Source organism: Diuraphis noxia, unplaced genomic scaffold (genome assembly GCF_037042655.1).
Source record: "Diuraphis noxia isolate RWA-SAM2 unplaced genomic scaffold, SU_Dnox_SAM2 contig0004, whole genome shotgun sequence".
Taxonomy (NCBI): domain Eukaryota; kingdom Metazoa; phylum Arthropoda; class Insecta; order Hemiptera; family Aphididae; genus Diuraphis; species Diuraphis noxia.
The window spans coordinates 8,574,823-8,598,082 of NW_028301714.1; the positions used below are offsets into that span (position 1 = coordinate 8,574,823).

The 23,260-nt window shown below is 24.7% G+C and overlaps 2 protein-coding genes across 4 annotated transcripts in view; one reads left to right on the forward strand and one right to left on the reverse strand.

Moving 5' to 3' along the window:
- Positions 1 to 23,260, reverse strand: part of LOC149055669 (uncharacterized) — an 88,413-nt gene that overhangs the window by 41,404 nt on the left and 23,749 nt on the right. The window lies entirely within an intron of this gene.
- Msp300 (Muscle-specific protein 300 kDa) overlaps positions 1 to 23,260 on the forward strand; it is a 77,358-nt gene that overhangs the window by 15,861 nt on the left and 38,237 nt on the right. Inside the window, exons 15-65 of the mRNA XM_089226081.1 lie at positions 48 to 212; positions 276 to 405; positions 990 to 1,183; positions 1,248 to 1,433; positions 1,531 to 1,665; positions 1,732 to 1,869; positions 1,936 to 2,097; positions 2,159 to 2,473; positions 2,540 to 2,764; positions 2,852 to 3,379; positions 3,508 to 3,790; positions 4,003 to 4,253; positions 4,340 to 4,642; positions 4,718 to 4,917; positions 5,533 to 5,764; positions 5,837 to 6,129; positions 6,205 to 9,421; positions 9,477 to 9,620; positions 9,692 to 9,831; positions 9,888 to 10,086; positions 10,160 to 10,321; positions 10,392 to 10,556; positions 10,621 to 10,780; positions 10,852 to 11,140; positions 11,864 to 12,184; positions 12,259 to 12,454; positions 12,552 to 12,810; positions 12,878 to 13,055; positions 13,124 to 13,319; positions 13,478 to 13,552; positions 13,772 to 13,918; positions 13,991 to 14,800; positions 14,876 to 15,036; positions 15,855 to 16,017; positions 16,101 to 16,250; positions 16,486 to 16,653; positions 16,965 to 17,135; positions 17,267 to 17,422; positions 18,363 to 18,515; positions 18,582 to 18,903; positions 18,965 to 19,140; positions 19,242 to 19,373; positions 19,434 to 19,628; positions 19,689 to 19,973; positions 21,066 to 21,443; positions 21,510 to 21,692; positions 21,797 to 22,003; positions 22,344 to 22,532; positions 22,594 to 22,821; positions 22,895 to 23,101; positions 23,168 to 23,260. Of these exons, the coding sequence (XP_089082207.1) occupies positions 48 to 212; positions 276 to 405; positions 990 to 1,183; positions 1,248 to 1,433; positions 1,531 to 1,665; positions 1,732 to 1,869; positions 1,936 to 2,097; positions 2,159 to 2,473; positions 2,540 to 2,764; positions 2,852 to 3,379; positions 3,508 to 3,790; positions 4,003 to 4,253; positions 4,340 to 4,642; positions 4,718 to 4,917; positions 5,533 to 5,764; positions 5,837 to 6,129; positions 6,205 to 9,421; positions 9,477 to 9,620; positions 9,692 to 9,831; positions 9,888 to 10,086; positions 10,160 to 10,321; positions 10,392 to 10,556; positions 10,621 to 10,780; positions 10,852 to 11,140; positions 11,864 to 12,184; positions 12,259 to 12,454; positions 12,552 to 12,810; positions 12,878 to 13,055; positions 13,124 to 13,319; positions 13,478 to 13,552; positions 13,772 to 13,918; positions 13,991 to 14,800; positions 14,876 to 15,036; positions 15,855 to 16,017; positions 16,101 to 16,250; positions 16,486 to 16,653; positions 16,965 to 17,135; positions 17,267 to 17,422; positions 18,363 to 18,515; positions 18,582 to 18,903; positions 18,965 to 19,140; positions 19,242 to 19,373; positions 19,434 to 19,628; positions 19,689 to 19,973; positions 21,066 to 21,443; positions 21,510 to 21,692; positions 21,797 to 22,003; positions 22,344 to 22,532; positions 22,594 to 22,821; positions 22,895 to 23,101; positions 23,168 to 23,260 (14,115 nt within the window). The remainder of the gene's footprint in view (positions 1 to 47; positions 213 to 275; positions 406 to 989; positions 1,184 to 1,247; positions 1,434 to 1,530; positions 1,666 to 1,731; positions 1,870 to 1,935; positions 2,098 to 2,158; positions 2,474 to 2,539; positions 2,765 to 2,851; positions 3,380 to 3,507; positions 3,791 to 4,002; positions 4,254 to 4,339; positions 4,643 to 4,717; positions 4,918 to 5,532; positions 5,765 to 5,836; positions 6,130 to 6,204; positions 9,422 to 9,476; positions 9,621 to 9,691; positions 9,832 to 9,887; positions 10,087 to 10,159; positions 10,322 to 10,391; positions 10,557 to 10,620; positions 10,781 to 10,851; positions 11,141 to 11,863; positions 12,185 to 12,258; positions 12,455 to 12,551; positions 12,811 to 12,877; positions 13,056 to 13,123; positions 13,320 to 13,477; positions 13,553 to 13,771; positions 13,919 to 13,990; positions 14,801 to 14,875; positions 15,037 to 15,854; positions 16,018 to 16,100; positions 16,251 to 16,485; positions 16,654 to 16,964; positions 17,136 to 17,266; positions 17,423 to 18,362; positions 18,516 to 18,581; positions 18,904 to 18,964; positions 19,141 to 19,241; positions 19,374 to 19,433; positions 19,629 to 19,688; positions 19,974 to 21,065; positions 21,444 to 21,509; positions 21,693 to 21,796; positions 22,004 to 22,343; positions 22,533 to 22,593; positions 22,822 to 22,894; positions 23,102 to 23,167) is intronic.

A 23,260-nucleotide genomic window follows, 5' to 3' on the forward strand; every position in this document is an offset into this window, starting at 1 on the left:
TTAGAAAAATTAATAGAAATTACAATATAAACAATGTTTTTTTATAGAAAGCTAAAGATTACATGCACTCTGGTGACATGATTAGAAATCGTAAAGAATATTTAGAAGGTTTGGACACATTACATAAATGGAATATACGAGCAGAACAAATTTTGTCGTCAATACATTTGAGTTCATCCCAAAAAATTAAAGATTACTTATGTGACATCCAAGTATAAAAAATATTTAATATAATAATCAGAATATTATTGTAATTTAAATAAAATGTTTTGTAGGGTCTTCAATCTCAATTGGACCAAATGGATGATCTTTTTAAAGCAATCAGTAAAAAATTTCAAGTGTTAATAAAAGATTTAACAAGGGACGAAGTCAATGAGATGATGTTAAGCGTTAAAAGAGAAAAAGGCAAGTCAATTTAATATAAATGTATAAGACATACAAAATATATTTCATTATTTTATATTTTGAACAAAAAAGAAAGATATTATGGTTTTAAAATTTTTATTGACCTGTTTCTTTTTTTAATTTAACTGGTGTTAAATAGAACTAGCTGTTCAAGGTTTATTTTTCATAACCATTTCTATGTTAAATTTACAATTTATAGAGGTACTGGTGGTAGTGGGCCTAGATTAAGACTTACATTGCTAGTAGACTATGAAAAATTTGGTTTCCCAATTTTAATTTAAAAAAAAAAAAAACATTGTGAAGACTACCCCTAAATTTCACCTTAATCCAGACATAGACTTTTAAAACTTTTTTTTCCGTTTCAAAATGTATTTTACTAATATAATATCATTGCAATTGTAATATTGTGCATTAAAGAGCACATAATTGTGTACATATTATGCAATTTTTATAAACATTTTAACTTATAAGGTATAAATGTAAGGAAAAAAAATAATAACATGACAAATTAAAAATATTTTATCACATTTACATATTGTATACCTTTATCAGTTTTTGATTTATTCTGTACCTACTGTTTATAGAATCTCTTGTCAATATTAGAGCAAGCATACCTGTACATTTAAATGCTCTTCATCATATGCTTGTTCAATATGACGCTCTTGAAACAGGCCAACAAGAAATAAATCATTGGTTAAACAATTGTGAAGAATTTTTGTCCACATTAAAACTAAGTAAAAGTCAAAAAGAATTACATGAAGATATTGAATACTTAAAGGTAAGTTGTGCTTATAGTTTATAATTATATTAAAATTTAATTCAATGTTCTATTTTAATTTTAGAGCATTTTAGTACGCATGTCGTATTATCAGTCTATGTTATCGAGCAAGAATAAAATATTCCAAAGCATTATTAAATCAATTCAACCAGAGAAAGATCAAGGAAATAATTCAGAGTTTGTACAAACAATGGCTGATCTGAACGCTAAATTTTCTAGAATAACTCAAGAATGTCAACAATGGGATATGGTATGATATGATATGGTTATATTTAAAATAGAAAATATAATATTGTAATATTTTTAGTTGTTAAAAAAAAAAATATCTACACTTTTTTTTATTTTAGAAATTACAACAAACTTTGAGATGTTGGCATAATTTTATTGAAATAGAAAAAGTTATGCTAGATTGGATTGAAACTAGTAACCAAATATTTTTAGAGGAACAAACAAGTTCAAGACAAAATTTAGAATCCCAAAAAGTAAGTTTAATTAAAAATACATTTTATCCAATGTTAGATGATGTTTATAAAAACTGTATTTTTTAGGGGTATTTTGAGTATTCAAATAATAATAAATGGATTACTGAGTTAGAAAATGTTGAAGGCGAATTACTTAGATGTATCTTACCAAGTGAACAAGAAATAATAAGAAATAGATCTAAAGAAATAAAGTTAAAATATCAAGTACCTAATATTGCATTATAGTCATTATACAACCAATTAGCAAATGTTGATTTATATTGTTTATAGGAATGTTTAAGTATGGTCCCAGCATACATGAAAAGAATTGAATTTAAAATAAACGAAATTACATTCAATCAATGTATAAATGAAGCAGAAAAAGAACTTAACATTGAGCAACAAATGATTAATAGAAATGAAAATGTAAACTTGATACTCAAAAGGAGCATTGTAAGTGGAATTTACTGTATTATTTTATGATCGATCATTAATTTTGTTAAATGGTATTTAGGAATATTTTGATAATGGTATGATAGTTAAAGAACTTAAAACATGTTTAAATAATATGTTTGTCGAAAGTAAAAAAATATCAAATCCATCTATTGATTCAAGTCTAAAGAAATCAATTAATCGAATTGAAAGCATAGAAAAAAGAACTTCAGAAATAAGACAAAAGTGTAAACAAATACCTAATCAACTTCAAGATTATAAATCTAAATTTAATAATCTAGAAAAATGGATGAATGCAGTTGATTTAAGTGTTGAAAGATTATTAAAAGGACTTTTAAATGACGAAGAGTTTGAAAAAGAAAAATCTATATTCCAAGTAAATGTTAAATTTAATTAATATTTTATTACTTTTTTTTATATGTAAAATAAATTTTGTTTTCAGGAAATTTGTCGCGATGTAGATAGTAAACGTGATGATATGAAATGGATGGTTCAAGTACTAGATAGCCTATTACCTTATGTATCTGGAGAACAGCAACAAGTAGAACAAAAAAATCTTGAAGAATTAATTGGTCGATATAAACATTTAATACCAACTATAGACATGACGATTACTAAAACTGAGATGTTCACTAAATGCTTTATATACAAAAAAGAGGTTACAGAAGTTAGTAAATTTATATATTTTATATATTTTTTATATAGGTATGTATTCAAAATTTAATTTATTTATTTACATTAATTTTGTTATTAGATTGGAAAAATTTTAGAAAATGCCAAACATGAACAATTTGCTAATAAAGGAGAATCGTTGGATGATTTAAGTGAACTCATTAAAAATCAGGAACAAATAATTGACGTACTCAATAAACAACGAACGATTGTAATGTCTACATTGCAACGAGGAAAACAATTAGTGAAAAATTCATCTTGTGTTCCAAATTTTATTCCTCAACTAGTTTCCAAATTGGAAACAGATTGGAGTCTTGTATATAACAATTCTATTGATAAATTCAATAAATTAAAAAATGCTCAAAAGCTATTAATAGAATATACAAAAACTAAAAATGAAGTTATGGAAATAATTAAAAAAGCTGAAAATGAATTAAAGACAGTATCTGATGATGATAAACATAATTCACAAGAAATTTCAATGCAATTGAGAAGTAAACAAGAACTGAGTCTTGCCTTACGGGAAGCAGCCGAAAATATGTTAAATAAATTGAGAGATATATCACAAAACTTATATATTCCTGAAAAAGAATTTGCAATTGAAAATGAAGTAATTTTATATAATCTTTTAATAATTGTTACTGTTAAATTTAATTTAAATTCATTTATTAACTAGTTTTGAATTAAATATTATTTATTGTACCTACATTTTATTTTGTTTTTGTTTTTATTTTACAGATTAGTATGATAGAAAATAAATTAACTGAAACAATTCAAACAGTAGATAAAGAAACACAAAGATTAGAAAAACTCTCAATGAAATTATGTGAACTTGATTCAGGATTAAACAAAATTCATGTCTGGTCTGTTGAATCTGCTCCTGCTGTTATAGAAAGAATACAACAAGACCAAACAAATCCTGAAGTTAAGGCTCGGGGAATTGAAGAAGTTCAAGATGAACTCCAAAAACAGCGAAATAGCTTAGAACGCTTAACAGAAGATTTACATAGTTTTGAGAAAGGTAAATTATTTTAAATGTTGATTAAGACAGATGATTGTTAAAAGTACTTTATTGATTTATAATTTTTAAATAACAACTTATATTATTAATTTCATAACCTACAGCCCATGCATATTTAAAAAGGTTTGCAAAAATATTAAGCCTCATACTACACATCAACCATTTTGAAAATAAAAACTTAATTATGAATTTATTTTATTAATTATTTTTAGAAAGTGATACTAATGAAACACAAAAACTCAGACAAGATTTGGATGAAGTAAGAATGTCAATTTTAAATTTGGAGTGCAATACTAATCGTAAGAATGAAGAAATTAATATTGATCTTAATGAATGGCAAGTTCATAAAGCAAAGTTAGAAGAAATTAGACATTGGTTAGAAAATGCTGAAAAAATAATAAATACTGATCAGATAAAACCAATTACATTGCAAATGGCTAATGATTGGCTACAAGATACACAAGTATGTCATGCTAAAATCAAAGATAGTCTTTAGATATAAGTCTAAAGATAAACTTTGAGTTCTAATATAATTTTGATATTTTTTAGTTGATCAATTTGGAGTGCCAAGAAAAAATTGAAAATCTTAAAACCATTACTTCTGAGAACAAGACACCAGTTATTTTAAATGAAGTAGATGCAATTCAGTCTCGTTGTATATCTGTACAGTCATCGGCAGTACAACAAATTACTCGTCTACAAAGATTGTTATCTAACTGGAATGAATTAAATGAAAAAGCTCAAAAAATAGAAGAAAAATTAAACCAACCGCTGTTATCTGAATTGAAGGAATTAAATTTAAATCAATCAATTTCAAAAGATTCACTCGAAAAAAAATTAATGGAACATAAGGTTTGAACTAATGATTATTTATTTTATTTTCTACCTTAAATGAATATACTTATGTACATTATGTGTTAATTCTAGGCATTAACACAAGAACTTAATGAATGTCTTAGTGACATTTCTGGTCTCTCACAAACCCTTAATGGATTAAACCAAAATTTTTCACTTGAAACTACCAGTGATATTAAGGAAAAATTGTCTACGTTAAAGGCCAAAAATAATGAATATTTAAAGCTAATGCATGAACAAATGCAAACAATTTCCAAAATTATTTCAAACAAGTACATAAATTGAATTTTTTTATATTTAATAACTTTTCTAATATTATAATGTAAAAATGATATTATGGTTAACTTAAGATTGGTATCTATATTATTATTGTTTTTTACTAAAACCTAATTCACATTATATCTGCATGTATACTGTATGTACAATATTATCTATGATAGATCTATATACATTTAATATATAATTTTAGTTAGTTCATTGTGGATAATATAAGTTTTTATTAATAAGTAATAATTTACCTAAATTATAGTTTTTTTTAAAAATAATTATTTACTCAGCATAATTTTATAATTGTTTTAAATAACTATAATTATTTATACTATCATTCTGTTATAGCTTTATTAAATGTATTTTTGAAAAATAAGATAAATTCTGGATGCTTCTGGAATTACAAATAGTATGTCCAAAGCTTTTCATAATTAAAGCTAATTATTGTGCATTCATTATTCCCTAACATAGATAGTAGATATGCTTATAACCTAATGAGGAAGAATCATTGGATTTTTTTGCCTCAATAATTAACTATTTTTTAACTTTAGTACTTTAATTATTATAACCTATATTCTGTACTCTATGGTATCGAGAAATGGAAATGTTTATATTTTTAGAAAAGAACATAAAATCAAAATAAACACATTTTGTGAATGGTTAACTGAATTGGATTCAAAAGTAAATAAATGCAATGTTGTTCCAAGTACTTCAATTGAAGAAATTTTGAAAAAGCTTCACACGTTTACTGAAGAACACTTGGAAAAACAGTCATTATTTACTGAAATTGAAGAAGATTTTAAAGATTTTGATGATAGTGATTCAGTAAAGCAATTGATTATGCAATTTAAAGTAAGTTCTATATAATTAATTTTATAATATTCTCTTAACTATTAATTTATACTTTTTATTTTTATTTTGTAGGAACTTCAAGATTTAATGCAAAAGAAAAAAATTTTACTTGAAAAAGCAAATGAATTTTTAATTTGGAATGAAACATTATTAGGAAAATTGAAGCATGTTGAATTTCAGTTTGATACAAATCAAGATAAAATTAATCTAATAAGTGATATAAGCGCATGTTCTAAGGAAGTAGAGATATGGAAAAATAATATAATTTCAATTGAACAATTATTACAACAAAGTAAAACTACTATTCCTGGATTATCATTTGCAGATCAATTTGAACAGTTGCAATTGAAATTGGAACAAATTCAGTAAGTAAAATATATTATGTTATAAGATATTAAAAAAAATATTATATTTCAATATGTATTTAATAACTATTTCAGGGGGAAACTCAAATCAAAAGAAGAAAATGAACAGAAAGTAAAGGATTGTCAAAAAATAGTCAGTGAAATAAATGATGATTTGGTGAAAAAAATTAAAATAGTAGACAGTAAAGTTAATGATCACGTATTGACATTAAAATCGTGGAAAGATATTGCTCTTGTAATTCCAAAACTACAGAAATTAAAAGACACAAGTGAACTATTTAAACAGCTTAAGACTTTGGAAAAAGAAGGTGAAATTCTAATTCAGCTAGACAAAAGTAATTCGATATTTGTGCAAAATAATTTATTGGATGTAAACTCAGAGTTGATTGATTTAAAAACTAAGATTGAACAGTCAATTGCAAATTTAACAGAATTGAACGATAATTGGTTAAATATGAACAATGTTTTAAATAAAATAAAGACAACTAAAGAAGAATGTAAAAATATTTTAGAATCGATAGAAACACCAAATGATTTAACTGAGGCTCAGGTAATAGAAGATAAATATAACAAAGCATTAAAACAATGTACAGCCTTACTGGATGTATTACCTGTAACTGAAGAAACTGTGCAAAAAATGTTGACATTAGCTGAAAATTATCCACAGTTAAATGTTAAAAAATTTAATCAAATCTACAAAAAAGACATAGAGAGTTTGGAAAAACATCATGCTGACCTTAAAGAAAAAGCTGAAATTGCACATTCTCAACAAGTAATTTGGAAACAAGTAAATCAAACCAAAGATAGTATTTTACAATGGTTATCGGATGTAAACATTGAACTTTTAGATTGCACAAACAATTTAGATGACATTGAAAAAATTAAAAACAAGCTCGTTAAATACTCAGAAGAAAAAAACCTGAATTTGGATTTAAAAAATAATCTTAATGAAAAAATAAGTAAATTACAAAAACTTAATGGAAATAAACCTATTATAACATTAGATTCATTAAGAGTATTGATTAATGATCAATTTGATGACGTTGAAAGTATTGCTTGTAATTTAGTTCGTCTAATTACTACTTTTTCTCAACGAGAAGAAGCAATAAGAGCTGAAATTAAGAAACGTACTTTTGAAATTAATCAAATACGAGAAAATGTTAATAAGTGTGATAACTTAAACAATGAATTAGATACATTATTGAATAATTTAAAATCTTGTCAAAAATGCAAAAATGAATTGATTAAAATGAATTTGAACATAGACACTGTTAACCATTCAGTATCAGAAATGACTGAAACTTTTCCTATAATTGTTGAATCAACAGCAATTAAGGAATTAAAAAGTCTTAAGAAACGATATGAAAGTGTTGTTCAACAGGTTGATAAAGTTGAAACAACATTAATGACATATTTAAAAAAACATTTGAAAGATGATTTGAATAATCTTTTACATTCGATAAAAGGTATTGATGAAAAGCTAACATGGTGTAAGCCTGAAGAAGAAATTGAGAAAGAACAAATAGAAGTTAAACTTGAATCTGTTGAGGGTATCAAAGGAAACTTATCAGTGATTAAAGAACAAAAATCTAAAATAGATCATGTCTTAGAATACCTCAATCAATATTCATCATCAGATATAGACTTGGAAGAATTAAACAACAAAGATGAGCTATTAAGTGTTAACCTCGAAAGCACTGAAAAACAAATAAACAAAGTAAAGGATACTCTTAAAAAAATTATAAATTTATGGGTTGAATATCAAAAATGTCTGGATAATATCCTTCCATTAGTAAATGTTTTAGAAAATGATATAAAAATGTCTGTAGAAATTCCTATTGACATGAATTCGTTAAATGTTATTGAAGAATATGTAAATAAATTCCAGTTCAATGTTGATACAGCTAAACAATTTTTGAATGAACTTGAAACTTGTGTCAAAAATATCAAATGCATTGATAGTAAGTCAACGTTAGATAATCAAGCTATAAAAATTAAACGAAAGTTAGAATCTTATCAAAATAGCATCAGTAAATGTTTGGAAAGAATAAAACATTTAAAAGAAATGAAAATAGAATTTAATGTTTCGTTTGAAAAAGCTAATAAGTTAACAGAAGAATTAAATAATAAATTGAAATCAATTGAAACCACTCAATCTTCTGGTAAAAAATCTATTCAAAATGCCCAATCAAATTTAGGAATTATGAAAAATCTTAATAAACAACTTGAAGAAAGTCAACAATTAGTAAATGATACAGTATCGAAAGGTGAATGTATGTACCCTGATATAACTATGGAAAATCGGGATGAAATACGATCCAAAGTTAAGCAATTAAGATTAGCTTGTGAAAATTTAAATGATGAATGTGGAAATATAACAAAAAAAATTGAAAACATTTTAGTACAAAAATCATCTTTTGATGAAAGCTGTAGTCAAATTCAAAATTGGCTTCATGAAACAGAAGAAAAATTCAATGATTGTAAAAAATTAAAGAAAAACAATGTTATAGACAAAAAAACTAACTGCCATAATTTAAAAACATTGAAACAAGATTTGATTACATATAAAGATAATATTAATCAATTGAAAGAAAAGGTAACTCAATTAAATGAACCAGACATAGATCTAAAACTGAAAGATTTTTTGAAAAAATATGACAATATTGAATTAGGAGTAAATAAATGTTTGAAATTAAACGAAACACATTTAAAAAATCATGAATCGTATTTAGAAAATGTAGAAATTTTTAAGAATTATCTCAAGGTGTTACAAGACGAATATTCAGTTACAGTGAACAATGTTTCAGAAACTGATTCTGGTGTGTTTATGAATATAATTTCACATAAATCTGAAGGAGAGTTACTACTAGAAAAATGTAGACAAATTGGAAGTACTGTATTAAAAGAAACTGATGTAGATGGTAAGACTGCAATACAGAATGAACTTGATGAAATTAAAATTAGCTGGGAAAGCTTAATGTTAAATTGTGAAAATACTTCAAAAATGTTAAACCAAAAACAAAATCAAAATGATAAAATGTTAACAAAAATTGAAAATCTGGATAAATATTTAAAATCAATTGAAACACAAATCAAAGATAGAAGCCTAAAAAATGCATTAGCAAGTAAACAACAATATTTAGAAAAATTGAAACAATTTGACGAAGATATTACAAAAAAACACAAGGAGATTTTAGAAATACAATCTGAAACTATTGAAGTTTCACCCAATGTTAACAGTGCGATTACTAATTTAATAAAAACTTATCAGAATGTTAAAACCAGAACAAAGGTATTAATGTAATAAAAGTAATGGAATTAAATAATAAAATAACAATTTATTTTAGGAATCAATATTAAAGTATGAAAATTTTGTAAGAGAACACAAGCATTTTGATTCAAGTTATGAAGAGTTTATTGAATTAGTTAAATGTTTAACAGAAGAACTAAACAATTACAGTGAAGTTGTTGGCGATTTAGGACTTCTACAAGTAAATCATAATGAAATATAATTTTTAAACTTTTAAATTTAAATTATTTTATTATTATTATTATTATTAAGGCAAGACAAAAGAAACTGTTGTCACTATCAGACTCAAAATGCCAACAAAGTGTGCATTATGAGTCTCTTATTAATATGGCGGAAAAATTATATGCCCAAACTTCTCCAGACGGAAGAGAAGTAATTCGCCAAAATATGAAGTACTGATGTAATTTTTAAACTATTAGCGAAAAATACTAATTAATTTTGATTTTAGGGATTTGAGAAATGCATGGGAATTAGTGTCAGAGACTTTGCAATCCAGCTTAAACAAACTTGATAATTGTTTATTGCAATTTGCTGAATTTTCTCTATCACAAGAACAACTGACAAAATGGCTGAAAAATATTGAGCATGCAATGCAACAACATACTGAAACAAAAGCTACTTTACAAGAAAAGAAAGCTCAACTTCAGGTATATGCTTTATGTTTAAATTCAAACTAAGATATTAACAAATATTAACCATTTAATTAATTGTTTAAATTAGAACCATATTGTTATCAACCAAGAAATATTGTCTCACCAAAATCTTGTACAATCAGTGTGTGACAAAGCTCAAGAACTCGTGAATCAAACTAAAGATAACACTTTAAACACATATTTAGAATCAATCAAAAATCTTTATGAAAAAATTGTTACTAAGTCTAAGGTAAATAGAAAAATTAATTAAAATTTTACCATTATGATAATTTAATTTGAATCTATATATTTATATTTAGGAGTTGATGAATTCACTAGAGCTTTCTGTTCAAAATCATTCTGAATTCAATCAAGTTTGTCAGAAACTTAAATTGATTTTAAAAGAACAGCGTGATAAAATTCGCGAAAATGATAGTATTGCTGCAGAAAAAGACAATATTGTTAAGAAACTTAATATATTTAAAGTAAATATATGCAAATTAATGACCTAATCATTTCCATTAATAATTTTAATATTTCTAACTATAGGAAATGAAAACAATAAATACAACTGAAAATGAATTACGAAATCATCTTGGAGAGGTATTTCAATTGGTTAGCAAAACAACCACAAAGAAAGGAATTAATGTTATGTCAAAAGAAATATCAAGAATAGATAGTGATAAATCACAATTAATAATACAGCTTGGTAATTTTTTTTATAAGTTAAAATATACCCAATATTTAAATTTATTAGTAATAAAATATATTTTATTCTAGATACCATCATTGAAAAGATGGAAGAAATACTGATTCAATGGACTGATTTTGAAAGTGAATTTGATGAGATTACAAACTGGTTTAGATTAACAGAATCAATTATTAAAGATCAACAATTACAATCAACGTTTGAAAATAAAGAAAATAAATTGAAACTTTTTGTGGATAAACGAAACGAAATATTAAGTTATGAGCCCAAAATAGAAAAGTTTATTGATAATTCAAATAACTTGTTACATACAAGTGGAGTAGAACGTCTAAAGCCACTTATACTCCAAGTTGGAAACCGGTAAGAACAATATACAAATAAAATAATTCCATTTTATTTATGCCTTATAACTAAGTCCAGGATTTCATTCCAAAGTTCATACTTTTTTGGTTGATCTTATACAATGCTTTCTAAGTACATAATTTGTTTCATTCAATGAATTTATCTTGCATTTTTGCATTTTTTGCATATTTCGATGTTTTTTTTTATTTTTTGTTTGTTAAATATACTATATAAATTTAACCTATTATAATACTGTATATTTTGGTAATTTTAGAATAAATAATATTGCCCCAAAATATCATTGCACCATCTACTCAATTTTTCTAATTTTCAGTTTTATTTTTTTAATAAAGTAATAAATAATTATTATATCTGATTTATAAATTACAAATTAAAATACCAAACTGTGTGAACAAAAAAATATAATATAGCATTTTCAGGCCATTTCTTTGGTAAAATTCATTTGTTAAGGGCATTTTTGGCTATTTTTTAGAGCATATTTGTATGGTCAGTGGCGGTCCTGGATGGAGGGATCGCCCCCCTTAGTTAAATATAAAATTATTAGATGAAATAAATTTTTTAATGACTTCTATTTTTGAGTACTTAGTAGTACTTTAGTACTTACTTTAATGTGAAAAATATTTTGCTCTCCCCTCCCCTGGAATTGGTCAAGGACCGCCACTGTGTATGGTAATATTAGTGCATTTAAATAAGAATCCTACTCATATCAATTTGTTACAGGTACCAATTAATTCTAGTTTTAAGTAAAGAAATTGTGGCTAAATGGCAAAATATTACTGATGATCATAAAAATTTCAATAACAAATTTGCTGAATTCAAGTCATGGTTAGAAACTTTAGAAAGCAAACCTGCCCAAATCCTGGATAATGATGATTTAGATTTAAATAAAAAACTATCACAATTACTAAATATTTATGGTAGTTCTGATCAAATGTCGGCAAAAATATCATTATTAACGTCTCTTGGTGAAAGTTTATACCCTGATACATCTGCTGCTGGGCGAGAAACTATTCGTCAACAACTCAAAGACATCCGGGAAAGGTATAAATAATTTAATCATTACATAGGTTTAGGTATAAAAATATATGTAATACCTTATAATTTGTGTCATATAGATGGGACACATTAGATGAAAAAGTAAAGACAGCTCAAAAAACACTAGGATTCCAATCACAACAATGGAATAGTTATCAAGAAACTCTTTTACAAACTATTAATTGGTTGGAAAGTATGGAAAAAGTAATTGCATCTAACCAGTCTCCCATTTGGTCTTCTCCACAAGAAATTAGGTTAAAACTTTTGAAGCAAAAGGTATTGACAGAAAGTAGTAAATGAATACTAGAAAATTAGTTTCCAATTTAATTTTAAAAGTTATTTACTTAATATCTAACATTTCATAACGTTATAGGCAACAATGCAAGAAATAAATTCACATAGTCGTATGATAGAAACAATAATGGAGAAAGGGAAAACAATAAAGAAGCCTAAAAACGAATCTGATTCATATATGTCATTGAAGGAAAGATATGATTTGTTGCGTGAAAAAATGAATAATTCTATTTCACTACTTGAAAACTACTTAGAAACTTACCAACAATATCAGGACTTATACAAATCATACCAAGATACTCAAAAACAGCTTTGGGACCAACTCTCAATATATACAGGTATATTCAAACTTGCTATTATATTGACTTTGTTTTATAATAATACTAATACTATACATCATTTTAGATTATTCAGGGAACAAACAAATTTTAGAGTCACGATTAAATAAAGTTAATGTTATACAAACTACTTTCAATAACAATAAAACAACTTTATTGACAATGGAACGTTTTGTAGAAAACTCTAAAGATACAGTTCCACAAAAAGCAATTGATACAATGTTGAGAGATCATACAAATTTACAGTAAAATATTTAAATTATTTATTATAAAATGATCTCAATCGGTATAACTATAATCAATTATGTTATAGATTTGAACAAGAAAAGTTCCAATCATTGTTAAATGATTTATTAGAAGGTTTACAAAGTCGAATAAATCAATGGGTTGAGTTTGAAAACTTAATGGAACAATTAATTTCTTGGCACAATGATACTGAAAAAAAATTACAAAACTATTCAGAAAAGGGTACTCTTGAAGAAAAAACTCAGCAATATAATAAATTTCAAGTAATTACTTTTTAATTAAATATCATTTATAAAAGTATAAAATTCTTTAATACAAGGTAACTTTTATTTGGTACCTACATGAAAGTCATAATTTAAAAATATTTAACAAAAAACAAATGAAAATTTAGAATAATATTCTGTCTTTTAAACATATCTAGGATTTAGAAAAAGAAATTAAAGGAAAATCTAATTTGGTGAAAGATTTAATTGCATTTGGTGATCATCTTCAACAAGTAAGACATATTTATGTGTGTATAAACAAATATTACATGAACTATGTAATTAACTAACATTGTTATGAAGTAAAATAAATATATAAAAATATACAGATAAATGTTTGATAATTAATATTATATTAAGTAAATTATAAAATATAATTTTGTTATATGATTATTAAAATTATTAAAACATATTACTTAATTTAAATTGATAATTTTCCATAAACATTTTAGTCGTTAATGGATGATATGAAAAAGAAAGTTTTAGATGTAGACAAACTTGATAAATCAAATGAGTATGAATCTACTGGAGAAAAACGACTGTCAACCAAAGTACAACAAATATCATCTCGTTATCAATCAATGCAAACTACAATAAAGGTAAAATATATAATAAATCATTTAATAACTGAAATTAATTTGTATTATATTTTATTATAATTATATCTAAAGGACATACTAAATAAATGTAATGAATCAATTAAAATCCATCAAGAATATGTGGATAAATACAACGAATGTTCAATTCAACTTTCAAATGTTCAAAGTCAATTTAAAAACTTAAATAAACACCTATTTCCATCACAAGCTCATCAATATTTAATTCAGAAAAATGGAAAATTAAATGAATTATTGGATACAAAGTCAAATGTAACATGTTTATTGAATAGCTGTATGGAATTAGGAGAAAAATTATATTTGAGTACATCTACATCTGGAAGAGAAAATATAAAAGGTCAATTGGATGAACTTCAAAATGTATTCGACACTGTGTACGATGATCTTTTGAACACCAACAGAGAAGTTAAAGATCAACTTACCAAATGGGGTGGATTTGAAGAATTGTACAATGAACTAAACCAATGGTTCAACAATACAAAAAAACTATTAAATAAGAATTTAGTGCTCAAATCTACATTGGACGAAAAGAAAATGCAGTTACAAATATACAGAGATATGCTCCAAGCCACATTAAAGAGGAAGCAAGATATTGTAAAATTACAGGACTTAATTGACAACATGCAAATGCAAGAAAATAATGATATTCTTTTATCATCCATGAGTAAACAACATGATGACATTTTAAAACAAATTCAAGATTTTGTAGACAAATATGAAGCAATTGTAAATGACCATGAACAGTATACTAAATCTGTAATGGAAATGCAAGAATGGCTTGATGCAACACATAATACATTGATGCTCTGGGGTGATACAAATTTAGAAAAGATATCTTTATTGAGCAACTTGGACAGAATTAAGGTATATAGAAATTTTTAAGACTTTTTAAACATGTTATACCTACTAAATTATTGATTATATAATCATATTGTTTAGAATTTGTTATTAAGCCTTACTGAAGAAGAAAATAGGATTTATAATATACAAAAACTAGCAGAAAAAGTTATTCCTGGTACCATTGAAAATGGTCAAGTAAATATTAGGGCTCAAATTGACTCTTCACAACAAGATTGGGAAGGACTCGTGACAACAGTAAAGTGAGTATATATAATATTATAATATACTATTATAATAAAACGCTTTTCAATAAATTAGATTTTTCGTTATAATTTGGTGAATTGGCATTTTTTTTTTTAACAAAATTATATATTACAGATAAAGAGACAGAGCTCTTATTGTGGGTATTTTAAATAATGTTTTAGAATATTTATGTTTAATTTAAAATCTGTATATTATGATTAAGTTTGCGCATTGTTACTTATGGGCTATGGTATAATACTATAATATCAAAAATAATTATCATCATTATTTATTATGTGTAATAGATTCTAATTATTTCTTGTGTACTATGCATTTAAATTTAATGTGAAGGCTTATTGTATATTTAATCAAAAGTTTGATTATTTACCTATTTACCTATTTCATATTTATCGTTATAAATAGTATAATATTATTATTAAATTATACTTATTTATAATTTATTAGCTATTAATTTATGGTTGAAATAAATATATACGTAAAATGTATGCATGATTATATTTGAATTATTTAAAAATTTAAACAATATTGTGCGATAATTTCTATTATAATAAAAAAAGGTTATGCTAAGCTTCCCACATATTTGTATGCATATAAAATATGTATTGTGACAATTAGGATCACCTTTTGAATAATCCAAATATTCTTAATATAAATAAAAAGTATTCTTTACAAAATTTCAACAAACCCTTTTTTTTTAAATTGGGAATGTTTTAGCTTGTTTTCGCACAATTATAAACAAATGACAACTAATTTGCATTTATTTTTAAACAATTATACATTTTAAAATATAGAAAATATTAATTTTATCCTGTAGAACATCAATAGAAGTTTTAGAAAATAAACTTAATAGTTGGAATGAATTTGATGTACTCAAGGAATCATGCTTAACATGGTTACGAGAAACTGATTATAAAATTCATGCTATTGATTTAAAAAACTCATTACAAGAAAAGAAAATTCAGCTTGAAGAACTTAAGGTAAAAATGTTCATAGTGAACACTTTCTATAATTTTTAATATTTTATTATAAATATTTATAACTTTTAAACTTATAATTCTAGGACTTACAAGGAGTGATTCGAGCTAAAGAGTTTGAGATTGATTCAATCACAGAAAAATCACAAAACCTATACACAATGTCAATGTCAACGAAAAATTCTCAGATCACAGAAATAGTTCAAAAATTTCATCAGCTTTCAATGAAAATAAAAGTAAATTTATTCATTGATTATAAACAAATAAATAATAATAATAATAATTTTTTGTTGAGGTTTTAAAATTGCATATTATCATTATAATAAGTTTAGGTATAACTGACAATACCCAATTGGATACTGTTTAATATGAATTTGAACTCTAAATTATTATTATTATTACTTTTTTCTGCATTTATATTTGCATTATTAATTTGTACATTTAATTATTTTAATAATAATAAAAAAAAAGGAATTGGTTGGAAAGTGGCAACTATTTGTAAACAATCACTTGGAATTTGAAAGCAGTTTAAGTGAAGCTGTTATTTGGTTAGATACTGTTGACGATAAATTAACAAGTTGTACAGACTTCAAATCTACCAGTAAAGCTGATTTAGAAGAAAAACTAATTGTTATTCAAGTAAAATCGTAAATTCATTATATTTATTCATATTAGCTTTAAGTCATTAATTAAAATATATAGTTTGGCCGAATCATTGATTTGTAACATACATATTATAATACTAGTATACTACCATATTATCAATGTTTTATACTTAATATATTGTAAAAACTATGTCATATGTTTTAAATTTCTTTCATTAGATTTATTGAATCAGAAATTTATGAAATTTATATATTTAAATTATACTAAAGCTATGGTTTTCAACGTGGAGGTTAGGTTAAAAAATAAAAATATATGGAAAATAATTATTTAATTATTTTTCTTAGGACATATTGTTGTATAAAGACGATGGTTTTAATAAAGTTCAAAATTGCATTGAAATAGCACAAATAGTTTTGGCTAATACCGCACCTGAAGGTCACAAATCAATAAATGAATCTCTTACATCTTTACAAGAACACTGGAGTATTTTAGCAACAAAGATGGTTGAAACTAAGGTATATAATAATATTAGTGTATATTTTTAGTAGTTTTTACTATTTAGTGTAATAGTAAATATATATTAAGTATTACATACTAAATAATCATAAACTTTACTAAACAATACTTGCTTAAATTAATATTATAGACAAATATTGATGAATCAATCCAGCAGTGGTCAGGATTCTTAGAACATGTCAAACAAGTAGGAAAGATAATAGACAAATTTGAGGATGCATTGCCAGAGTTGGAAGAATTTCAAGGAACTATGTCTGAAAAACGAGATCAGTTAGAAAAATTAAAAGTGAATATACTATTTTTTTTTTATATTAATTAAGTTTTAATTATTTATATATATACCTATTTTATAAATACAGTCAAATAATATGCAAGTTTTATATACCATAGGTATTGTATAGATACATGATTATATTACACAAGTTATTTTAAAATTTCTTATTAATTTTACAATGATTTATAATTTATTTTGTAGTATATTTATCACCTTAAGTTTAAAAAAATAATAAAATATCACTTAAAAATTTTCATTTCTGGGATTTAAAAAGAATTAATAAAGCCACACATTAATATAGTCTTATAAGTGATTATAAATAATTTGTAAATAATTTTGTAGCTTTAACTTTAAAATAACTACAATTTTCATAGTTAAATCTTGAAATAAAAGGTTTTTTGTAGAATCCAAAAAATCTTAATACATATTTCAAATGTTGACAAAATTTTATAATTAAATAAAAATAATTACTTTAGATTATTTGGTTTTAATTAAAAATATTATTTGTAGGTACTTAAAACTTATCACTATCACTATTGATTACCTATATATTTTACAATAAATGTTCATTGTTATTATGTTTATTATTATTTACTATGTATAACGAAATTTTCCAAACATTTAGACTAATTTTAAGCTATTTATACCATGAATCTACATTATGTTGATTTGTTTTGGTCAAAAATTAGTTAAACCTACGATATTATTAATATTAAAAATGTACTTATTGCAATATAATTAATAATATGTAACAAAATATTCTCTAGAAATTTACATTGATGACTGTCTCCACTTAGAATCATTTTTCATTAAATATAATTATTTATCATCAAATTCAAATAATTTAACACATTTATTACAGTGTCCTACTCTACAATGTAGTATACTACCTACTATTAAGCAAAATGAGTTTCTTGATTTAAAAAATGTATATTTTTATGAATTGTTTTAGCATTTAGATGAAAAAATCCGTTGTGAAAAGTTAGAAATGGATTCTTTAAAATTAAAAGCACAAGAGATGTTAAAAACAGGGCATCAAAGCAATGCTGTGGCAGAAACACAAGAAGTATTTAATAAGTTTGATCAAATTTCAGATAAAGTCAAGGTAATATATTTGATAATTTTAATCGTTTTTTATGTAATTAAACAATATTTATAATTTAAATTTCAGAAATTACTTAATCAACGTGAGCAACAATATAAAGATCATAAAACTTATAAGGAAGCGTACGAGGAATTATCTAATTTTTTGAATAGATCTCGAGATAAAATACCATCATTGAAAGAACGACCACTAAGTGATAAATTAGCAATTGAAAATGCAATAACACCATTGGAAACCCTATTAAATAAAAGAGCTCAAGGAGAATTGCTTTTAGATAACTTAAACACAATTGGAGGCATTATAATTGCAAGTACCTCTGAAAATGGAGAAAAAATTATAAAACAAGAAATTTCATCCATAGCTGATGAATTGAATAAATTATTTGATGGTATGTTAAAAAAGATAAGTATTTAAAAATATTGGTATTTCATTTTATTTTTTCTACCTAGATATATTAACTCAAAAAGATAATCTCCATGCTATTCATACACATTGGAGAGAATATAAAGATGAATATGAAAAACTATCAGATTGGTTACAACAAATTGATATATCTATGAAGGCTATTAAAAATACACCATTAGCTACTGTATCAGAAAAAACTGATCAAGTAAAACAAATACAGGTATATTGATGAAAATTACTATATTATATTTAATTTATTGTAGATATATTTTTAAATAATTTTTTACAAATAACTGTACTTAATAACTTCTTTTTTTATAGGACGTATTAGATAATTTAGAAAAAGGTAAATCTAATATTGAAAGATTTAATGAAAGTACGGGTCCACTTTTAAAATCACATCTCGAAACTTATGTCAATAATCAGTTAAGACATCTTAACTCCCGTTATGAAGTAATACTTTAAAATGGATTTAATTTTACTATTTAAAACATTGGAAATAAAATATTTTAGGTTCAAGTGAATTTGGCGAAAGATGTTCAAAGGAAAGTAGAGACTAACCTTGAACATCATGTACAGTATGAACATTATTTAGAAAGAGCTAAAACATGGATGAATGGTGCAAAAGAAGCAATTCGGTGTGGAAATGAAACAACAACAGCTAATACTAGTAAAGAAGTCTTGCAATCTCGACTTGATAATATTTTGGTAAAAATCAATTATATTTTGTATTCAGTTTAAAATATATTAAACATTAAAAAATTATAGGAATTATTAAAATCACAAGAAGAAGGTCAATTAATTATTCACTCCACTGTAAATTCTGGTGAAAAAGTTCTGAGAAGTACCAGATCGGATGGGAAAGATCTAATAAATAAGCAACTTAAAGAAATCCAAGTAGAATGGGATAGGATTGTGAAAAAAATAGCAACGTCAAAAGTACATATTGAAACAAGTCTTCTACAATGGGCTGATTATAATTCATCATACTCGCATCTAGAACAATGGATTACAGACCGTGAAGCTAAACTTGACGAAGTTTGTGAACTTAAGGTAAACACATCATCTTAAATTGGCTTTTGAACACAGGGGCAGAAGAGCGTCTGCTTGCTGCGCCCAGGTCGATCTACAAGAAAAATGAAATGCAATATAATTTTTAATAGTATTTCATGCATAATTTATATTATAGTAATATTATAGTATTAAAATCAATAAATGCAGCCAATTAAATTAAGCTCTATAGGGCTCAATAAATTTTTTTCATTGGATTTGTAAGATTTATTAATAACTATATCAAGGATTAAGTTTATCTGTGCAGTATATTATGCATAATTCTATGGAATTCTAAACCTAATTCTATTGTATCTGTGTCACTACACAATTATATATATATATATATATTTTGTAAATGAAGTTTTTGACGCCAATAAAGATAAAAAAAAAAAATAATAATAACATATAGCTATAGTATTGAATAAAATAAAATAAATACCCAAGAAAATAATACAATGTATCATATCTGTTGGTAAAAAATCAATACGTAATATGCATATTAAAAAAAAAAAGTGTATTAATTATTACTTATCAGGACACATAATATAGCTATAATATTATGCACAAAATTAAATTTTTTTTAAAATATAAATATGATAATAATTTTTTCATATTACTTAGAAAAATAGTTTTTGATTGTTATGTGTTATTTAGAAGAAAATCATAAATTTTTTTTATGTATATGAGGTATTGCTTTTTCTATCAACAATAAGTTAAAGTTTTACATAAAATATAATATTTATTAAACTTAAAGATTATAAGTTACAAATAAATAAATAAATAGTTCTATGAGCCGTTTGACAATGTGTTTAAAAAAAGAATTTGGTAAAAATGTTTAAAAAGTGTTTTTAATTTTTTAGTTTTAGTTTTTAATTAGTAACTACTCTATTAATAACTATAAAAAGTAACTAAATATTCTATATATTCATTGATAGTTCATATTCAATTCTGAATTTTACTTAATTATCAATATGATATTTTTAATTTAACAATTTGATAAAAGTGACATACAAGGTTTTGCTGTGAAGCCGACAATATGCTTTCTAAGAATTATGCTGCATACTTAATAATATAAAATTTACTTACTGTTAGGTGACAAAATCAAAAAAAACTCAACTTGGGATTGGATCCCTAAGCATTGGAGAACGTAAAGCAACATTACGTAGAACAAATAGTATCGTTCAAGACATAGTTTCATTTGAACCTATGATTCAAAAAGTGACACTTAAGGCTGAAGATTTGCAACAGGCTATACCTGCAAATGAAATCACAAATAAATATCATACCTTGAGTATCAAAGCAAAAGATCTATATGAAAGACAAAAAGAAACAGTTAGATTACATCAAGAATTCATAGACGCAGGAAATGATTTTGCTGCATGGCTACGGTCAGCTAAAGAACGTATTAGCAAAATATCTGAACCAACAGGAGATAAAGAAATGTTGAGTGCAAAGTCTGTTCAATTCAAGGTACTATCATTATAATAATGATTGTGATTATTGTTTTTACTGTAAAAATGGTTTGTTATGTTTTAGGTATTACAGAGTGAATTACCCACAGGACAAAGCAAATTGGAGATTGCTCTTGAAAGAGCAGAGAAAGCATGTTCCTTTGCTGATGAAGAAGAAAAAGAAATTATTGAGCAAGAAGTGGTAATGCTACAAGAAGAATTTGATATACACAACGACACTCTTCAAAAAACAAAAGCGTTATTAGAAGTAAATAGATAAAATTTAACTAACCAATATTATTAAATATTAATTGATGATTGTAAAATCATCTAGTCATCATAGTTAATTAACTTTTTTTTTTTTAAATTAAGGATGGAATATATAAATGGAATGACTTTGATGATTACTCTAAAGGCGCAACTGAATGGTTAAATAATACTGAACAACTTGTTCAATCATACAATAAACTGCAGCCAAGTTTAGAAGGAAAAAAAGAAGCATTAGAAGAATTTCAAACTCATTTGCAAACATTGTTTGATTGGCAGAAGGAATTGGATATTTTAAATGGAAAAGCACAGGTATTTTAAAAATAAATAAATAAAAGTAATAATGTTCTTTAAATTTAAGTCTATAAATTAAAAATAATCCCAATGTTTATAACCCTATTCAAATTATCTAAAGGTATACGATTACATGTAAGCTTTAAATGCTTATAATTTTATGAATGAGCAAAAAAAGATAGATCTGAAGAATAATTATGAATCTAATAATATTTAAAATTAATACTAAATATCATAAAAATATATTATTGTCACACCAAGATTTAACTTCATCAAAGAATTTATTATAAGCCAATATCAATAAATAATCATAATTGTTATGTATAATATTCTTTTTTTATACTGTGATTTTTGTTAGGTTTTATTGGAAACATGTTCTGATACACGTTTATCAAATTCAATCACTCAGATGACTACCAAATATAATACATTACTTTCTTTAGCTAAAGAAGTAATGCGACGTTTAGAATTACATTACCAAGAACACCAACAACATAATTCACTGTACCAGGAATGTCTGGATTGGCTTGAAAGAACACGAGATAAGGTATTTTCACTTAGAAAATCTCACTAGAAAATCATTAAAAATGTTTATTTGAATTTTGCAGTTAAATGAATGTGAAGAAATACCTAATAGTTTAAATGAAGTGAAGAGTAAGCTTCAAAGCTTAAAGGTGATTAGGCAAACACTTGAGCAAGGTCAAAATCGATTAAGATATATCATGGAATTAAAAGAAAAAGTTGTTTTAAGTACTGAACCTCAAGGTACTGTTAAAATCGAAGAAGACACAGAAAATTTAAGACAAGAATTCGACAAACTTTCTAATAAAATTCAGGTTAGTAAAAAAATACATTAGATATTTAAATTAAATAAATTTAACTACTTTTATAATTTTTATCGTTTTTAAGGTTTGTAACAATAATATGACATTGAAAGTATCACAATTTGAAGAATTAGAGAAATGCATAAAAATATTAAATGAATGCTTGGATGATATAAGTTCTAAAATCAATGGAAATGATCTTGATCAACCATTTAATTATTTAAGTGAAAAAAAATCTGCATTTGAAAAATTGAAGTCCTTGCTTCATGAGCTTACTACTCATAATGATTTAGTATGTATAAATATAAGCGTAAAACTGTATTTCAATAAGTTTTATTATTTAAATTATGATTTACAGGTTAGTCGTTTATCATCCAATATTGATCATAAGTCTTCTTCACCTCAAGAATCAATAAATTGTGTGTCAAGATATAATAGTCTTGTTAATATG